Source organism: Myripristis murdjan, chromosome 7 (genome assembly GCF_902150065.1).
Source record: "Myripristis murdjan chromosome 7, fMyrMur1.1, whole genome shotgun sequence".
In the NCBI taxonomy this organism is placed as follows: domain Eukaryota; kingdom Metazoa; phylum Chordata; class Actinopteri; order Holocentriformes; family Holocentridae; genus Myripristis; species Myripristis murdjan.
The window spans coordinates 16,511,029-16,528,246 of NC_043986.1; the positions used below are offsets into that span (position 1 = coordinate 16,511,029).

The 17,218-nt window shown below is 44.0% G+C and overlaps 1 protein-coding gene across 6 annotated transcripts in view; it reads right to left on the minus strand.

Annotated features, from left to right (window-relative positions):
* LOC115361503 (cyclin-dependent kinase 17-like) overlaps positions 1–17,218 on the minus strand; it is a 39,426-nt gene that overhangs the window by 13,598 nt on the left and 8,610 nt on the right. For 3 of the 6 annotated variants that reach the window (XM_030054889.1, XM_030054888.1, XM_030054890.1), the window contains exons 3-5: positions 16,569–16,733; positions 5,996–6,129; positions 2,309–2,434 (exon numbers count right to left, since the gene is read on the minus strand). In XM_030054889.1, the coding sequence (XP_029910749.1) occupies positions 2,309–2,434; positions 5,996–6,129; positions 16,569–16,733 (425 nt within the window). Of the gene's footprint in view, positions 1–2,308; positions 2,435–5,995; positions 6,130–9,826; positions 10,051–16,568; positions 16,734–17,218 lie in introns of those variants that run through there. The other 3 variants (XM_030054893.1, XM_030054892.1, XM_030054891.1) reach the window with 2 other exon arrangements.

The window sequence follows — 17,218 nt, forward strand, 5'->3', positions numbered from 1 at the left end:
GTCAAGTTAGCATTGCATAACAAGGTGAGGTGCTGTGGACTGAGATAAAATGACAGACCTTCCTTAGCACCATGGGACACCCAATCTAATTGGATCGTCCTGAATAATTGATTGTCAGTTGGCAACAGCTACAAGAGAAAAATGACACCGGCCAATTTCATTTACAGTATTTTGGAAGGGATTCAAAGATCAAAATAGACGGTCTCGAATCTTAAGGGACACTGACCACATGTTTTGTGTTAAGGAAACAAATGAGCAGCACATAGGATCTAAAGCATGACATCAGTGCACTTGGGAAACGTAACGACAATGGCCTTTTTTGGACTAAGCATGCAGTATCTATTTTTGGCGAAACCCTGCTACATAATCACACAGTTCTTCCTTCTCATTCGCTTTGCCTGTCCAGATTTTTTGCCCACCTGGTCTGGGTTTTTAAGCCATTACCCTTCCAGTCACACCTCAGAAAACAGCTACGTTAACTGCATTAGTGACCTAACGGGGATGTTAAAACCTAAAAACAACCTCGAAACAAATAAAACGGTGACCTAATTAAATGGTGAACATCAAGCTCCTTTTGTAGCTCCCGGACTCTGAGCATGGCGTCATCCGCTTGTTTGAAAGTAGGCCTGAACCATACTGAGTGTATCTAGTATACCAACCATAACCATTATGTCACTGACTCGCTCATTTGGTCAGTAATGCCGTCCTGCTCGGACTGCACCACACTAAATACAGAAAACATGTGACTCACTCTGATGGAAACAATCTAGCTGCACTGTAGCCTCCTATATATACTCTGCAAGTTCAGCAGGGGAGCTGAGATGATATTATAGGCAGAGTCATCCTTAAATACTCAGATTCACAGCCCTTTTTTGACCGCTGCCTGCCCCGAACCTGACACCAAAACAGTTTACTTTCATTTTTACACCCCATATTTCTTTGCTTTCACTATCGCTCTCTATCACACCGCACATATCTGTCTGTCTCCCTTCAACGCCCCTTCCAGTTTTCAAATCATCTCTTCTTGTCATTCTTTCATCAACCCCCAACCTCCACCTCCACCCTCTCTTTCCCTGCCAGGTGTCTCTTAGGTGTCCCGGGGTGTAATTCCAGTCAGGAGAGGCACTGCGGAGAGGGCTGACACTGCTGCTGAATAATAGATATCTGTTACATCACACATGCAACAACTGCAACACACATGGCCACGCACGTGTGCATAAAGGTAAAAATGTCTCGCGCTGGGTTACATCATAAAGACACAAACATCTATAGTCTATCTGCGTCCTTGCATCCGACCGTGCACCATAAAAAAAAAAACAGCCCATCTCTCCCCCTGCAAACTTCTCTTCAAAGATTCTCTGCTTTCATCTCTGTGAAACTCCTGCAGGAAAGCTGCGTCATTAAATCGCTTAAAACAGACAGCGAGAGACAGGGTACAGTGTTCAATATCTTACAGGGGAAAAAAAGGGTTGAGAAAGGGTAAACTCTCAATGGTTTCTCATAGCGTGTGGATGCTTTGGTAATATAGCTTCCTATTTATATCAATAAAGCATATTAAATTGATTTTCTAAATGAGCAAGGCTGTGAGACTGGCAAAGGAAATGAGCAAAATGGAGAGCAGAGTGTTCTCGCTTCACTCAAGTCCTACATGAAACACTGATGAGGTACAGATGAAGGAAAACAATAGTAGACTCCGTGAGTGATGGCAGAAATAAAAGAGTAATGTGGAAAACAGCGTGACTAAATTTAAACATTGAGTGGAAGAGTAGGAGCACTTTAAGAGCAATACAAAAGGGAATCCAGTGGATAATAAAGGGATATGCTGCATATTCATGAATATCTGCCTACTTCTCGCCCTGATCCCCCTCTGCTATCATCCGACACCATCCCCCCTCTGTCTCCCACCCCCAGATCCATACCCATAATGCTCTTGGCCTCAATACATAATACAGAATTCATCACCCCCCTACTGAGCCATTGTAAGCACTATAGCATAACTCGGTGTGTGTGTGTTCAGAATCATTCTGTGTTTGTTAGTTTGCAGTATGTACGAACACACTCACACACTCACATAGACACACACACACACATACAACATATAAAGGCCTTAGTTCGCCTTAGTGCACACTGGTATTGTAGATTTATGTTTCATTTCCACACACAAAGCAATGCAAAAAGAGCAGCACACACCCAGATGTTTTCAAAAGTGTGCAGGCACAGAAGCTAAATGAGGACCAGCACATCACCCAAACACATACATGCGCAGAACTCACACACACACACACACACACACACACTGAGTACTGACCAATGAAGCGCGTCGTAGCCTGCGGCTCATGGGTTTGTCGAAGGGTGGGCTGTTCATGGCAAACTTTTCCAAGTAGCCCTCCGGTAGCCTGATGTCAGCTGGGAGAGACAGACGTTTGTTTATGTCCTGAAACAGAGAGCAACCATTACAGTCATTTGAGTTAAAGAAAAAAAATCATCCCTTTTTTTACTTGATTTGATTTGATTTGATTTTCTGGCTGAAACCTCTCAGTGGGCATGGGAGCAGGGCGATGTTGGCGGTAAAATTCAATTCTAGTGAGCATTTTTGATGTTTGTTGCACTTTTGAGGGAAATGTCAAAGTTATATCTGACATATCATTTACAGCGCTCTCATACTTTCAGCCCTGTAGCTTTGAAAGTCAATGAAAACATATTAAGGGGAAAGAAAGGAACAGCACAGAGGACAAGAATTTAATGTTAGCAGTTTCTCAGGCAAACACAAGAGTGACAGCGCTTCTGATTGGAAACACCAACTCTACCTGGATATTTTCATTCATTGCTCAAAATTACATTACAAAACCTAGCAGTGTAATTATCTTTCTGCAGAGCGGGATGCCACTGACAGAAATGCACTAGACGGCAACATTTTCACATCCTACTAGAGTCCACACTTGAGTCTTTCTTGTATGAACCACAGTTTTTTGCTTCATTCAGTGGCTGGCAGTGAGGAGGAGGCGGGATCGTTATGTTTCACTCAGCATTGAAGTTTTTATGAATACATGGAAAGAAAAAAAAAAAACACACCAGCTGGGACGAGAGCGTAAATGACTAATGACTAAGTAACTCCAACTGGTGAAGGGCCCGGGGACGATTCCAGAAAGAAGGATTACCAGGTTTGCCAGATGACATTAAAAAGTGTCCCGTAATGTCCTCTGAAATGATGTTTATTATTATCAAACATAAACAAGGATGACTATATGTCTATATTCCTAAACCTAACATTCAGGTTTTACATGACAGATTGAAATCGCTGTCACCAAGATATAGTATAATCGTTTCCACAGTTATTTGTCTACCTTTCTTTTTGGAATATCTACCTGGTTTCACTTTTCCTAAGTAAGTAATGTTGTTGTGGAATAGAGTTCAACCACCTCTTTGGGCTGACATAAATCTTTATGAGGTAAATTTACAACGTACATCTTATTAAGTAGAATCAAACTGATACAAGCTCTATGAGGATAGTCTTTTAAGGAAAAGAGCATGCTGCTTTTATCAGCATTTGAGAACTGATATTTGTTTACATTGGTGTTTGTGTGCCCCACAATGAAATCAATCATCATCATAGTTTAATTAATGCTTCATTTACCGCAACATCACGACATACAATACAGACAATTCTCTTTTTCATTGATTACACTGTGATTAAGAAAAAAGGGAAAGTTCAGGAATACGATATGAGCACACAACGAAAGTATGCAAGTAACAAGTAACAGAGCAGCTGCAGAAAGTGTTTCTTGTGTCCTGATTGGTCTCCAGATTGTAGAGATTTTTGGTAATTAATGTAAACACTGTTTCGGCGTGATTGTTTACTTATATTTTTAAAAATGTTTTGGTGTTATTGTCAGTGTTTAAGAAGTGGACCATACATAAAGTGAATACCTCTGACTGAATTCCTCGCTTCAACAGAACAGGTCCCATGCCCTAGATCTCTCCCTTCAATCCAATTTGTGTTCCACTACATTTCCCACAACGCATCACTTCTATATGCTGCTCCAGCGGGACATGGCTACAGGCAAGATGCCAATCACACGCTGTTTCCATGGCAGCAGCTGGCTGGCTGGCTGGCCCGGTCCCAACATCCCCACAGGATGTGTCCTCGATGTATGTGCATGTGTTGGTGCGCGTGTGTGTTTATGTGCAAACATGTGTGGGAGGGTAGAGTGTGTGTGTGTGTGTGTGTGTGTGTGTGTGTGTGTGTGTTTATGCGAAGATGAAAGGCAGAGGGATTTTACGCCTCTAATGGTTTTATTTGAGCTCATACGCTAACATGACAACACGCAGCCTCACATACGAGACGTCACCCTCAGGATAGTGACACACTCCGGTTGTGAAAAACACACTGAATATACACACAACCGACACTTTGCCGTCTGCATATGCATTATGAAAAACAGCTATACACACATGGACATCACCCACAATGACCTAAGAAATTTGGACATTTGAAAGCTACAATAAAAATCTGACACATGAATGCATAGAGGGAATATACAGGCAAAATATATACAATATGTATAAGGTATAGACAATAAAGCGTGCACAAATAACAGGTTGATGCACTAATACTGCATATTCCTCACTCAAAAAATTATTTTCTTTATTCTCTCCAAAAATACATTTCATAATTCATGCAATTCATAATAGCAATGACTGCAAAATACAGGTCTAATGACAACAACAGATCTCGATGCATGTGCGCTCTCCGTGCTCCTTTTCAAAAGAGCAACAATGGACAAAGTTCACGCAGAAATTCCACAAACGCACATGTCCTCTTATTCATTGTGGTATGGACTGAATGAGCACCAAACACGCCCCCCCTCCTCTACACCCGACACACACACACACAGACATGCACACACACGCACACACACGTACACACATACACACACATACCCCCATACTCACAATGCAGAACAGCTCTAGTAGGTCCCTCATTGTCCTCCTTAAACGTATCTTTTTACACACTCACACACATGCACTTTCCACGATGCATCTCTCTGACCTAGCACATGACTGCTCACACTCTGACAGAACGAGAGGACGGGAGGGAGGGAGGGAAGGGAGAGAGAGAGAGCGAGAGAGACAGACAGAGAGAGGGGCTGGCACTGTGGTAAGAGTGCCCTCCACACACTCAGAGGAGGAGGAGGAGGAGGAGGAGGATGATGAGGAGGAGGAGGAGGAGCAGAGGAAAAACAAGAGGAGAGGAGAGAGGGATGGACAGATTCCTGAGGGGAGAAAGGCAGATGGGGGGAAGGGGGTGAAAGGAGGGGAATGTCAGAGAGGAAACCCGGTTTTTCCATCCTCCCCCACCGTCGCTCTCTCCTCCATCTCACCTCTTTTATTTTTCCTTATCATCTCATTCTTTTGGATTTCCATGGAGTGTCTCTCTTTGTTATTCCACTAATTATTCATTTTTCCATAATTACTCACTCACTCCAGCACCTTCCTCTCCATCATTGTCCATCAGTCTTTCCCTCTCTCTGTCTCTCTGTCTCTCCCTCCCTCTCTCTCTCTCTCTCTCTCTCTCTCTCTCTCTCTCTCTCTGTCTGTGGTAAACATGGTTTAAATTAGTCCGTTCCAGTGTTCACAGCAGTCAGAGGCAGCAGCCTGTGTGTCCAGAAGCATTTCCCGTAATACTGCTGTGCTCATCACTCTGTAGCTCATTCACACACACACACACACACACACACACACACACAGACACACACAGACATGCATGCACACAAACACACGTATGTTTAAAAAAGTCTCCACCTGCACACAGAGTGTAAACACGCATGGACGAGCGATTTATATTAAGCCAACACGCAAAACCCAGGAGGAATCTGTAAGATGTGAGTTAATAATGTCGCTTCCACCAAGTGTGCTTTGTTCCGGTGAGATATATGTTTGCTGGAAGAGCAGGTGTGTGTGTGCTTGTGCAGCAGGTGTGTCTGGTTTCCAGTACCTCGTTGGAGATGCGTCGGTGGTGGTTGTTCCTCATGCGGACCCTGACCGGACTCTGGACCTCATCGGAGGACGTCCCAGATGCCTGATCACTCTCCCCATCTGAACCCATCTTCACATTCTCATGGACGATACCTACAGCATTTTTCACACACACACAAAAAAAACAAAGACAAAATATTATTATTAGGGATCAAACTCTGAGATGTTGAGCTTGGAAAGGGATGGAAATAACTTTACAGCATAAATTCTTTTTGAGAGCGTTTCTCTTTTAGGGGACCCCCCGTTTCCCTCAGCTACCACCGAACCCCTGTACCTATCGAACAGAGGACAACCTTTTGCCTTTCTTAGATTTCATTCACCCCCCCTGTGTATGGCATGGTAGGGTCCCAGTCCCCAGATGACGGATTATACCACCGACCTTGCAGGGGTGTGAGCCAAGTGTGTGTAAAATGCCATCGGTAAGATGAGGAGGTCAGAGATCGATATTACCCTGCATGCAATGTAAGCTCTCCCGTCTCTGCTTGGCCCCCCCATCTCCCATTCCCCCAGAATCCATCTGATTAATGAGTCATGGTGCAGTAGACAGAGCTGCCTGCTTGAACAGTGTGTGTGTGTGTGTGTGTGTGTGTGTGTGTGTGTATGGAGGGGGAAGGGTGAAAGGGTCTCCATTGGTTTTCATTTGCGATAGCTCTCAAGACTAGGTCATCTACAGCATAGACGGTGTGTGTGTGTGTGTGTGTGTGTGTGTCTGTGTGTGTGTGTGTGTGTGTGTGTGGGGCAAGAAACTGCTTTACTGGACATGCGAGGCACTGAAAGATGTTCAGTCAGCGCCTCCATGTAGAAAGTAAACTGACCACGAGAAATGTTGAAGCCCACTTCTCTGTTAGCACTAGCAACATCTTACCTTCCCTCCTGTTTCCATTTTAAACACATCTACTGTGGACAGAGGAGAGGGAGAAAAACAGGATAAGGGATGGGGGGGTTGGCAGCAAGAAGTGATGAAGTGGAAAGAAAAATAAGCCCCCTGAGTGATTGTGACACCTCGGCCGTGCAGGGAATTTTGGGATGGAGATGGAGGACCGGATAGGTGAAGCTATTTATTATAGCGCACTGTCTGTCAACTGTGGGGTAGGACAACAGCACCTGAGGCTGATTCTAGGTCATTTGTGTGTGTATCTCCTTCATGTAGTCAAGGTTAGGATTTCAGAAAGTTAAGGTGGTGTGAGGACAGTGCCTTAAGGCTAAAAAATGAACTAAATGGGCATTCTTAGCCTACTTGAGTGTCTGAGACACAAATGAAGCTAAGATTACAATCAGCTCTGTTGTGTTGCTTTGGTTCTCCTACACAGCCGGTTTAGCTTTTTCAAGGTGCACGAAGCAAAACCGCCGTGGATCAATTGAAGTAATGGCCCTTGAACTGGCAAAAAAAAAAAAAAAAAAAAAAACACTGAATAAACATTAATGAGCGATACTTTTTTTGAGTCCACATGCTTCTCATCTGACTGAATCAATGACAGATCACATGCTTATTCATGCTTATTTTATCTTTTGTTAGCAAAGTCCAGAGTCTTCACTTCAGCCGACCCTTGATCATTTTGCATAGTGTCTTTTAATATCATATTTTATATACTTTATGCAATATATGCCTCTCTCTGGCACTATTAAGAACATCAAATGCACACATGCCGTTTGTGAACTACGTAAAACAACATACATTGAAAAAAACAGAATAGGAAAAGAAACATGCGTGCCTATAAATGCGATTCTTGCTAGTATGATCATTCAAGTACCTGACAAAATTGCAGCTGCTAATATAATCCTACAGCTGTCCCCTGGTTTCACTATCTGTTGACAAGAGCAGCATATGCTCGTTAAGAAACCCAAACACAGCCCATCTGTATAAATGCTTACTGAACGACTTCATAGCTATTTAAATCTCCAAGTTTCAGAAGTGGAAACACTGCCGGTTGCCATGGGCCGGGGGCCAGAGCCAGATGTCAAACGCACAGGTACGTGATGTAGGATTGTAAGAAAACTGAGCAGTCGGTATCAGGAATCAGCCCCCACAACCCTGATGTTGAAACATTAAACTCAAGGTAACTGACACCCGGGTGAGGGAAATCGATCCAGGATATCTACATACTAACAGACACACGCCTGCACACATGCACACACATGATCTCACTCCTATCCACACACACACACACACACACACGCGCGCGCACGCACACAGGACAAGTGAGTAACTAGTACCTGTATTATGTCACAGGCCTTTCCCAGTGTCAGAAAGGTCATGATCTTGACTGTTTGTGTAAACAGCAAGACAGCACCGGGTGGATCAGACCTGAAGACTGACTTTGGAGGAAAATTCCACCCTCATGGACCCCACTATGTTAAAGCACAATGGCGGATGCTAAACATATCCGTGCATACATCTCACCTAAATCCGGCCACCCCTGGATACTTTCCCTTTTCAAAAACGATGAGCAAACACAAACCAGCTCATGCGTACTTCTCAAACACACAAAACATTCCTTCCCAGTCCCTGCTCGTTCTCTCTGCTCCATTTGCTCCATTTGCTCCACAGCAGACTACGAGCAGACAGTAAATGTCATGAGCTACCATCGCCTCCCTGTGTGGAGCCAGCCTGGCCTAGTTAGGGTTGCTGACTCCCTGCTAGCATGTCTGCAAGAGTGAGTGGGCTGCTTTTAGGACTATCCTTACCTCACCCCACTCTATCTACTCTACTTGGCTGGAAATCCTTTTTAGGCACATGGTTGCAGCGCCTCAGAAAATGATTGAAAAGCCGGCGGTAAGGATGGTCAAAGGAGTAAAGCAAGTGTAAGAGTCCCTTCAACAGCCCTTCAAAGAGTAATGGAAATCTTTTTTTAAGTAGACCCTCATCCCTGTCCAGCCACAAATCAAGAGTTCAGTGGTTTGCTCAAGGGTGCTATGGTAGAGTTAATGGGCACTGTCCACATCCAACATATGAATTTCTACAGCACCGACTTTGAAATGAATACATTTAAACTCCTTTTTAACTTCTAGGTCAGGACGTCTCAACATTTTTCAAACAAGGAGCCCAAAGCAGATTCCTATGCCGCAATTTGGGCCACTGAACTCTTTCATTGTGATAGGACTTAGGACAGAATGCTACTGTTTGAAGCTGGAGAACTGGAATATATCATCAGATCCCCTTGTGATATTGTCATGATGAGTAAATGAAGAAAAAAATTAAGGTATTTGTCATTTCTCTAGGAAGCCCTTGGGGATACCCGAACCCCCATCTGAGAGGTCCAGTGCCCGAGGCCGACCTGCTGCATTTCTAATCTCTTGTTCAGCCACATAAAGCACTATGGAAGTGGTGTTTTGGGATTAATTGGGTTAAGATGTTCAAAGTTGCAGGTTCAGCAGTTTCTGAGACAGAGCTGCTTAGCATAAATCCATGTCTTTGTATGTAATAAAACCTCAGGACATATGTTTGATCTTCCTTTCACATCCCCCAGAATGAGATCATGCAGATAAATGTAGAGGACCACTGCATGTGTTAACACAGTGTGAAGAGCATATAACTATTCAGAACCTGAAGCAAAAAACAAACGAACATGGAGCTAATTATCATCTCTTGGATGACACGCATGTAATAAACCTCTGAAGAATGGAAGATTTAGAAGTTTACTCCACCAAGCAGACATACAGCAGATTTAGAGAGGACTGCTTGCCATTTTCACTGTAATGCAATAAAACCATCTGAACAATACGGTCTTAGAAGCTGAATTAGATCCAAAGGGATAGTGTATGAAATGATGATGGCAACAACGGGACTCACCAATACGGCTGCCAGGAGGACGGCAGGTGTCCAGCATTCGAAGCATGCGGAAAGGTGAAAGCCTCTGTGGGGTGTCTCTCTCCCCCATTCTCATTCCCTCTCCTATTCTAGCTTCTCCCATCCTAGAGTCCCCCATCCTGGGTGCACGAGTGGCATACCCCTGGGAGTTACCGGTCATATCCATTGTCCCGCAAAATCCAAAGCAATATAAAACAACGGTGCAAAAAAAAAAAAAAAAAAAAAAAACCTGCACCTTTATTTTACACGAAGAAAGGAAATTCCCAGACAAAAATCCTTTTTCAGGGAGTTGAGGCCGCTTCAGTCCAGTCCTGGTGTTCAGTCAACAGGTCTGGGTGGGACTCAGGAGCTCTCTGGGCAAAAGCCAGTCGTGAGCCTGCCTCCGTACCTCCAGAAGAGCCCCATGCAGTCCGGAGCTGGTCTTACATCAAGGAGGAGAGCGCAGACTGCACAGGCACACTAATCAGAGTGCAACAACTCCCTCGACTACTACTCCAGTTTAACTCTCTCTTTCCATTCTCCTGTAGACACTCCCTCGCTCCACCTCTCCTCTCTCTCTCTCACTCTCTCTCTCTCTTTTCTTTCTCTCGCTCTTTCTCTCTGCAGTCACACTCCGCTTGCTGACTAAGGAAGGTCAAACACAGTGCAGGTAGGCACAGTGCTGCAGAGACGGAGCAACACACGCAAGCTGAAAACTGTTGTCATTTCGGAATAACAGGTGTTCGGTCTCGGCCTCGTATCTATATGATTCACACAGGAAGACGCAGTTCCCTCTAGGAAGAATAACATTTTCATCTGTCAGGTGTTCAACTATTTCAACTCTTCCGCTCTCTCCCCTTCACACACTCTCCCTCGTTGCCTTTTTCAGTCCTGCGTTTCCCTTTTTTTGACGTTTTGTCCTCTCTCTCTGTCAGATCTCTCTCCTTTGTCCTCCCTCTTCATCCACCATTATTCAGCATGCCACTCTATTCAGACCATTGTGCCGCTCTCTCTCTTCTGTCCCTCTCTCTCTCTCTCTCCTTCTCTTGCTCTCTTTCCTTCCACTCCCCTCTCTCAGTTGCTCCCTCCCTGCCTCTGCTCCCCTATCATTGCTCGCACTGTTGTTAGGACTCTTGCTCCCTCCCTCCACCTTCCTACTGCTCTTCTCCTTCTCATGTGATAACAATCCCTCTCACACCCTCTCTCTCTCTCTCTCTCTCTCTCTCTCTCTCTCTCTCTCTCTCTTCCTATCTGTCTGTGTCCAGAGAGAATGATGAATATACACTCTCCCTTTCTTCTTATTCAACTGCCGATAGCAATATTTTCTGCCCGGTCAGAATACGTCTCACATTCCAGCGTTTAGGGCTGGGCACTGCGAAGGACCTCATGATACATATCATAATGCACGGGTCACGGTACAATTGGCATCGCAATACTAGGGATGGTTGATTGGTTAAATGCCATTAAGAATTTGATTGATGCAGTATGATACGAAACGATGCGATGCGAAACGATACACTTTATTCATTTCCAGGGAGGAGCTAGTTTGTCAACTTACAAAGGACAGAGAAAACAAGCAGGAACATACAAAAGACAATAAAAACAAAAACATCATTGACTAAGATCAATAATAAACAATTAACTAAAAATGTAGGTTGTATTCTGCACTTTTCATCGATTCTTCAACAATATCGGCTTGTCTCTGCTGTTGCCTTGATTCATCACAGGCTTCATAGTCTTCATATCAACAAATTGTTTTCATATGTCAGCTAGACGTCCATTCATATTCTGAATGTTAAAAAAATGATAATAAAAACTGAAAATGAAGCAAAATTGTATACAATCAAATAACTGATTAAATTTGCTAACAGATTAATAAAACTTTGAAAAAAAAATTCTACAACCCTGCATGATACATTGCAATACTGGGTAAACTAATAAAATATGAAACATGTTACATGATAAATGACAAACTGGCTCAAAACAATTTAATTCAAAATTCCCAATTGAATGTAATAAAACACTTAGTACAATGCACTTAACAAGGTGCGCTACAATGTGGATGGCATAGCGTTCATATGCAAAAGCACATAAATGATACCTATCGATAAGAAGGGCGAGAGAATCGATACAGGATATCAGCTCTATTGATTTTCTTGCACAGCGATACGATCGCTATCACTTTATCTTCTCTCCTCCTTCCTTGCTCTTTGCCTCCTCTCCAGCTTGTGTCACTTTCTCCTTTTCACCCTTTGGTACAGAGACTGAGACTCGAAGGCTGCTGAGTTACGCTTATGGCATCCTGTACCTCCATCTTCCTTTCCCTCTCTCTCCACCTTTCTCCTACTCCCCTTTTTCCCTCTCCTTCTCTCTGTCCTTCCCCTGAGACCAGGAACATGGGCCATTATCCATGCTCAGCACATGTGCACACACACACACACACATACTCTCTCTCGCTCTCGCTCCCCTGTACATACTATTACAAGCACACACGCATTAATACATATACAATCCAGATTGCATTGCTCTTTCTCTTTCTAACATAAATCTGGAGCATAGATACACACACTCCTTAAATGCTGGACAAACAAGGAGCAGTTCAGAGTGATATTTAATCAGCTATTCCTCAGATGTGCGCAACAACCACAGAATAAAAGCTCACCTCTCCCTTCATGTCAATAATCAAGCTGTCAGTCAGGCTGGAACCTCCTGAGCACACACATGCTGGAAGACACACACACACCCTACTTGTCAATAATCATGCAGTTAATTATATCACTACGTGCTAACGCGCACACGCAGGCAGGCACACACTAAAACTCACACCTGTCAATAACCAAGATGTAAATTATGTAACAGTATCCTTGGTGCAGCTGGGTAAACATACATGCATGTTGCTGCACTCACACACACACACACTGAACGGCAGTGAGTGATGGACGTTTATAGTGCACGGACAAGCGTGCACTGACGTAGCAAGAGTGCTGCATCCTTGATCTTCAGGCGGTTTTCAAAGCCTGCAAACGTGTCAAGTCAAGGACAAAAGCTGCTTCCTCCACCCATCCCTCCTGCCTCCCCGTCTCCACGTCTCTTTATATTCAGAAGTGCGACTGTACACAGCAAAGATTTCTCTTTTGCTCTGCTGCCACCTCCACATATCTTTCGCTCTCTCTCCAAGGTCTCATCCACTGTCACTTCTTCTCACCGCCTTGTTTTGTATGTCTTTATTCTCGCATTTGCCTCTCTTCATTTCTGCTTCCACTGAAAATACTTTGTTTTCACTGAAAATCTCATTTTCACCTGCAAAAAAATTAATGACACGTAAATAAGATCCCTGGGGAATCCGCACTGAAACGCACAAACACACGGGGCTGGGAGGCGGGAGCACTTTTAGGCCCCAGTAATTACCTCTAAACCTTTTATCTGCGTCTTAGGAATCTGATTATTCAATTACTGAGACCAGAGTGCCTCAGCTATAGGCTCTGTAACAGCCACCTTCTTCACCTTTCTCATTCACTCTTTCCCTCCCCTATACACTATACAGTATATATAGGTCTAAAAATTGCCAGTGTTCTTCGGCAACATCTCCTTTTAGCTCCCATAAGCCAGTATAGCACTCTTTATTCTGTCCCTGGTCAGCCAAGCATCCCACCACGCATAAAAAGCTTACAAGACCAACTTGCATAAAAAGAGTCCACTCCATTGTTCTTATTAAATCCGATCTGAAAGTGGGTGAAGAGGGTTAGGGTTCGCAAATGGATTGGAGGGAAGGAGAGGGCAACAGCGATTAATGCAGTGTTAATGCATGATATTAAATCCCTGGCACAGCCAAGATGTCTCGCAGTCTATAAGCAGGGACTGAGAAGTATTCTCTCCTTTTGTTTTTGCTTTGTTCTATTTAAATCTGAACGTTAAGAACAATGTTTTGATATGCTGAGAAAGAGAAAGAGAGGGAGAGAAAGAGTGTGGGAGAGAGAGATACAGAAACAGGAGAGAAGTGATTGAAGAGCTATGTGACAGTATCAGAGATAGCAGCTGGATGCAGGTTTTGGGAAGAGTGAGCTGCTTTCACCACAGTCATGTTTCACAGTAAAGCAGACAGGAGGGCGAGCTAATCCTCAACAGTGTAACTACAGATCTCCAGAGATGGAGAGAAAGCAAGAGTGTGAGGGAGAGGGAGAGAGAGAGAGGAGGTAGGTGAGTTAGAGAGATGAGGCAGCGGGAGTGTGCTGCTAATCTTTCCATACTGTAAGTACAGTCGGATGTGAATGGGCGTTGGCCCACTTAGCAACAGATGATTTATGTTGCTCAGAAAGCCCCATCGCTCTGGCTGCAGGCCACACACCTCTGACATGCATGTTTAATCCCACAGCCAAACTCACTTACACAGATGAAGAGTGTGTTTAATTTGAAACTCCTACAGCAAGAAAAAGCAAAGGGGAAAGAGACGGAGAGAGAGAGAGACGGTAATCTCTTTAGTGCAGCAGGAAAGAGAGATTGCATCATCATGTCGCTCCATTAAAGGGTGGCGACGTGGTCTGACTGCTGAGTGGCACACAGTGAGTCAGCGAGACCGACTGGGGGCGCACGCGCACACACACACAGATTTACAAATACACATATGCACACACACACACACACACACATACACACACAGCATTCCTCTTAACATTTCAAATAGCTCCTTATCAGAGTTTTAATAATAGAATACCGTCTATTCTAGGGGCCGTGTTAAGCTAAGTCCTTTTTAGGTTGCAGTGTGTGCCGACACAGCTGTGGATTTCAGCGTGGCAGGAGGATAAAGTCACTCTACCAGACCACCAGTTCTACTAATAAAGCTTTCACAATATTCCCAGTCCTTGGGTTTAGGGTGACACCCTTTCTTTTTTTTTTTAACTTAAATCAAGTGAGAAAAATCTGACAATGACACAACACTACTTCTTTGCAATGCAGCTTCACTTGTTTCAGATATTTTTGGGGAGCAAGGTAAAACAAGGTATATCAAGTCAGAACAACCCACTTTTATAAAAAAAAATGATCATTGATCCAAGAAAACTGAAATAATAAGCATAACTTATAATGAACTCTTAACTTTATTTATAAAGCGCCTTTCAGAAGAAAGTTACAAGGTGCTTCCCATGAGCATGTTAGATTAAAACCATTTCAGGAATAAAACAAAAGATAAAAAACAATAGTAGCAAAAGGGAAAAGAAAGAAGGAGCAGAGCGCTGGTAAATGGATTAGCACTGGAAAAAAGTGTGAGGATTTCTTTCACTTGTTCATAAAACAAAATTTTAACAGTAAATAAAAGGTGAAATGACCTGTCAAAATGAAGATTTTTTTTTAAAGCGTATTCCTATGTTTCTAATACATCCTAGTGCTGTGACTGTTGTTTGATAATGTTTACTAGACCTCATTCTTCTTATTCTTTTGTTTAATCTGATGTATCCTGTTACTGATGTACCACGAGTACTGTCACTGACCCCACTTTTTAAGTTTACTCCTACCTGTTCTTATCTTATTCCCAGTTTGTTGAGCAGCAATGAGCTGCTCCAGGTACAAGACCAGCTTTCCTATTAGCCAGAGTTCAGTGGATGGTAGGAGTCTGGGTGTGCTTCTATCCACAGTTCACTCAGACAAGGTGTCAGGGGATAGACAACACAAAGCTAAAATCACTCCCAAAGGTGCTATTGTAAGACTACCACTCTGCTATCACTCTCCGTCCGTCACTCCCTGCTTTCATCCTTTCTTTTTGTTTCTCCCTTTCTATCCCTCAGTCCTCTGTGAATCAATCTTCCTCTCCGTCTGAGCTCCATTTCATTCTAACCCCGTTTCCATTATCCTGCTCTTCGGCGCCTCTCTTTCCCTTCATCCTTGACTTTCTTTCCCTCAATCTGCTCCCGAAATAAGCACTGCTCCCACAGAGGGAAACGAGATTACTGGGATCTATACAGCCACGGACCACACACTCCATTACATAATGTGGACAGACAGAGGGGAAAAAGTGACTGTATGTGTGTGTGGCTGTGTATGGCTGTATGTGTGTGCGTGTGCGTGTGTATGTGTATTGGATTGAGGTCATTACAGTTTTATCTTTCAGATTCATAGTAAATGCTGGGAGGAGTAGAGATAGTTAATATGATGTTATATTCACTGAAACCCACATGCACACACACACACACATACACACACCCTCCCTCCCTGTAGGAAGAGCTATGATGACATCAGTGCATGACATCAGCATGTGGATGGGAGTTTTCCACCCCCAGGCGGCAGTATCACTCAAGACTGACCTTCTGCTCCAGTGAAACCTTCACCAAACAACGATACCGGCCCAACACTTGAACACTAAGATATTCTTTACACAGACGGAGGAAAACCCAGAGGAGCTCTCTGGACTGAAGTACTGATACACAACAGAGGTGGAAAAAAATGCAAAGAATGTTACGAGAACAGAGAGAATGAGAAGGTGCTTTATAGGAAGTTCGTGGAAATGCTGGAAACAGTGAGTGATGACCTCACTATGTGCCTAATTGTGTGTTAAATGGGTACATCTGTGTGTATATGTGTGTGTTCATCTCTCTTTTCCAGTCCATTTGTGTGTACATCAGTGCAGGTGTGTATATCTGTAGATGAGCGTGTGCGCATGCATATGTGTGTGATGTTTGTTTGCATGTGCATGTGCATGTCTGTGTGCATCTCTGCATCTGTTAGTGTGTGTGTGCATGTGTGTGTGTGTGTGTACCCAGGGATCCGGTCCTGTGCAGGCTGAGGTAGTGTCTGTCTCGCTCCAGCCCCCCACCAGGCTCTCTGCGTAAGGCGGTGCGGCCCAGCTGACCAGCGTACTGACGCAGGAAGGAAGGGGCACTGTGGGAGGCAGGGGGGTGCACGGCACACACCACCACAGGCTCTGAGACACATGAGGTAGACAGACAGCCGGGGACAGAGAAAGAGGAAAGAGGAGTGGAAGAGAGAGGGAGAGGAAAGAGAATGGAGTACAAAGAAAGGTCAAAAGGACAACGGGTTGACAGGAGATCGGAGGGGGTCACAGACAGAAAGAAACGATCGGGGAGAAAAGGAAGGAGGAAGAGTTGCGAAGAAGTAACACAGGTAACAAAACAGAGAGAGAGAGAAGGATGATAAAGGTGTAGGAGGGGAAAGGGGGGAGAAGAAGAGAGAGACAGAGGAAAGGAAACGACACAAAGTCACAAAGAGACCAGACACAGACAGGCAGTAGAACATGTAGGAACAGTACAATATGTAGCAGTAGTAGATGTGCCATTGATGGGGAAAGGACAGGACTGCATACGGTGGCAGTAGTCATGTCAGAAACAAAGGAAACAGTCGGGGCTTACAGTGAGCGGTGACAGTCGGTAGAAATAACAGAAAATGTCA